Here is a 220-nt window from a genome sequence, read left to right on the forward strand (position 1 = left end):
GGGGGCTCCAACTCCGCCCCAGCCCTTGCCCCGGCAGAAACGCGGCGCTCACCCAGGATGTTGCGCTTGCAGAGCGGGCAGGTCTGCTGCAGGAGGAGCCAGGGGTCCACGCAGTCCCGGTGGAACTCATGGCAGCAGGGCAGCACCCGCAGCCACTGCAGGCAGAACGGCCTAGGGCAGGCTGGGTGGAACTGGACGGGGGCACAGTGACAGCCGGCGG

General features: G+C 70.5%; 1 protein-coding gene across 1 annotated transcript in view; it reads right to left on the reverse strand.

The window, feature by feature from the left end:
- Positions 1-52: 52 nt before the first annotated feature.
- RNF215 (ring finger protein 215) overlaps positions 53-220 on the reverse strand; it is a gene marked incomplete at both ends in the record, with an annotated part of 2,871 nt that continues 2,703 nt past the window's right edge. Inside the window, 1 exon segment of the mRNA XM_010293220.1 lies at positions 53-155. Coding sequence (XP_010291522.1) covers positions 53-155 — 103 coding nt within the window.

The sequence above is a fragment of the Phaethon lepturus genome, unplaced genomic scaffold (genome assembly GCF_000687285.1).
Source record: "Phaethon lepturus isolate BGI_N335 unplaced genomic scaffold, ASM68728v1 scaffold37508, whole genome shotgun sequence".
Lineage (NCBI taxonomy): Eukaryota > Metazoa > Chordata > Aves > Phaethontiformes > Phaethontidae > Phaethon > Phaethon lepturus.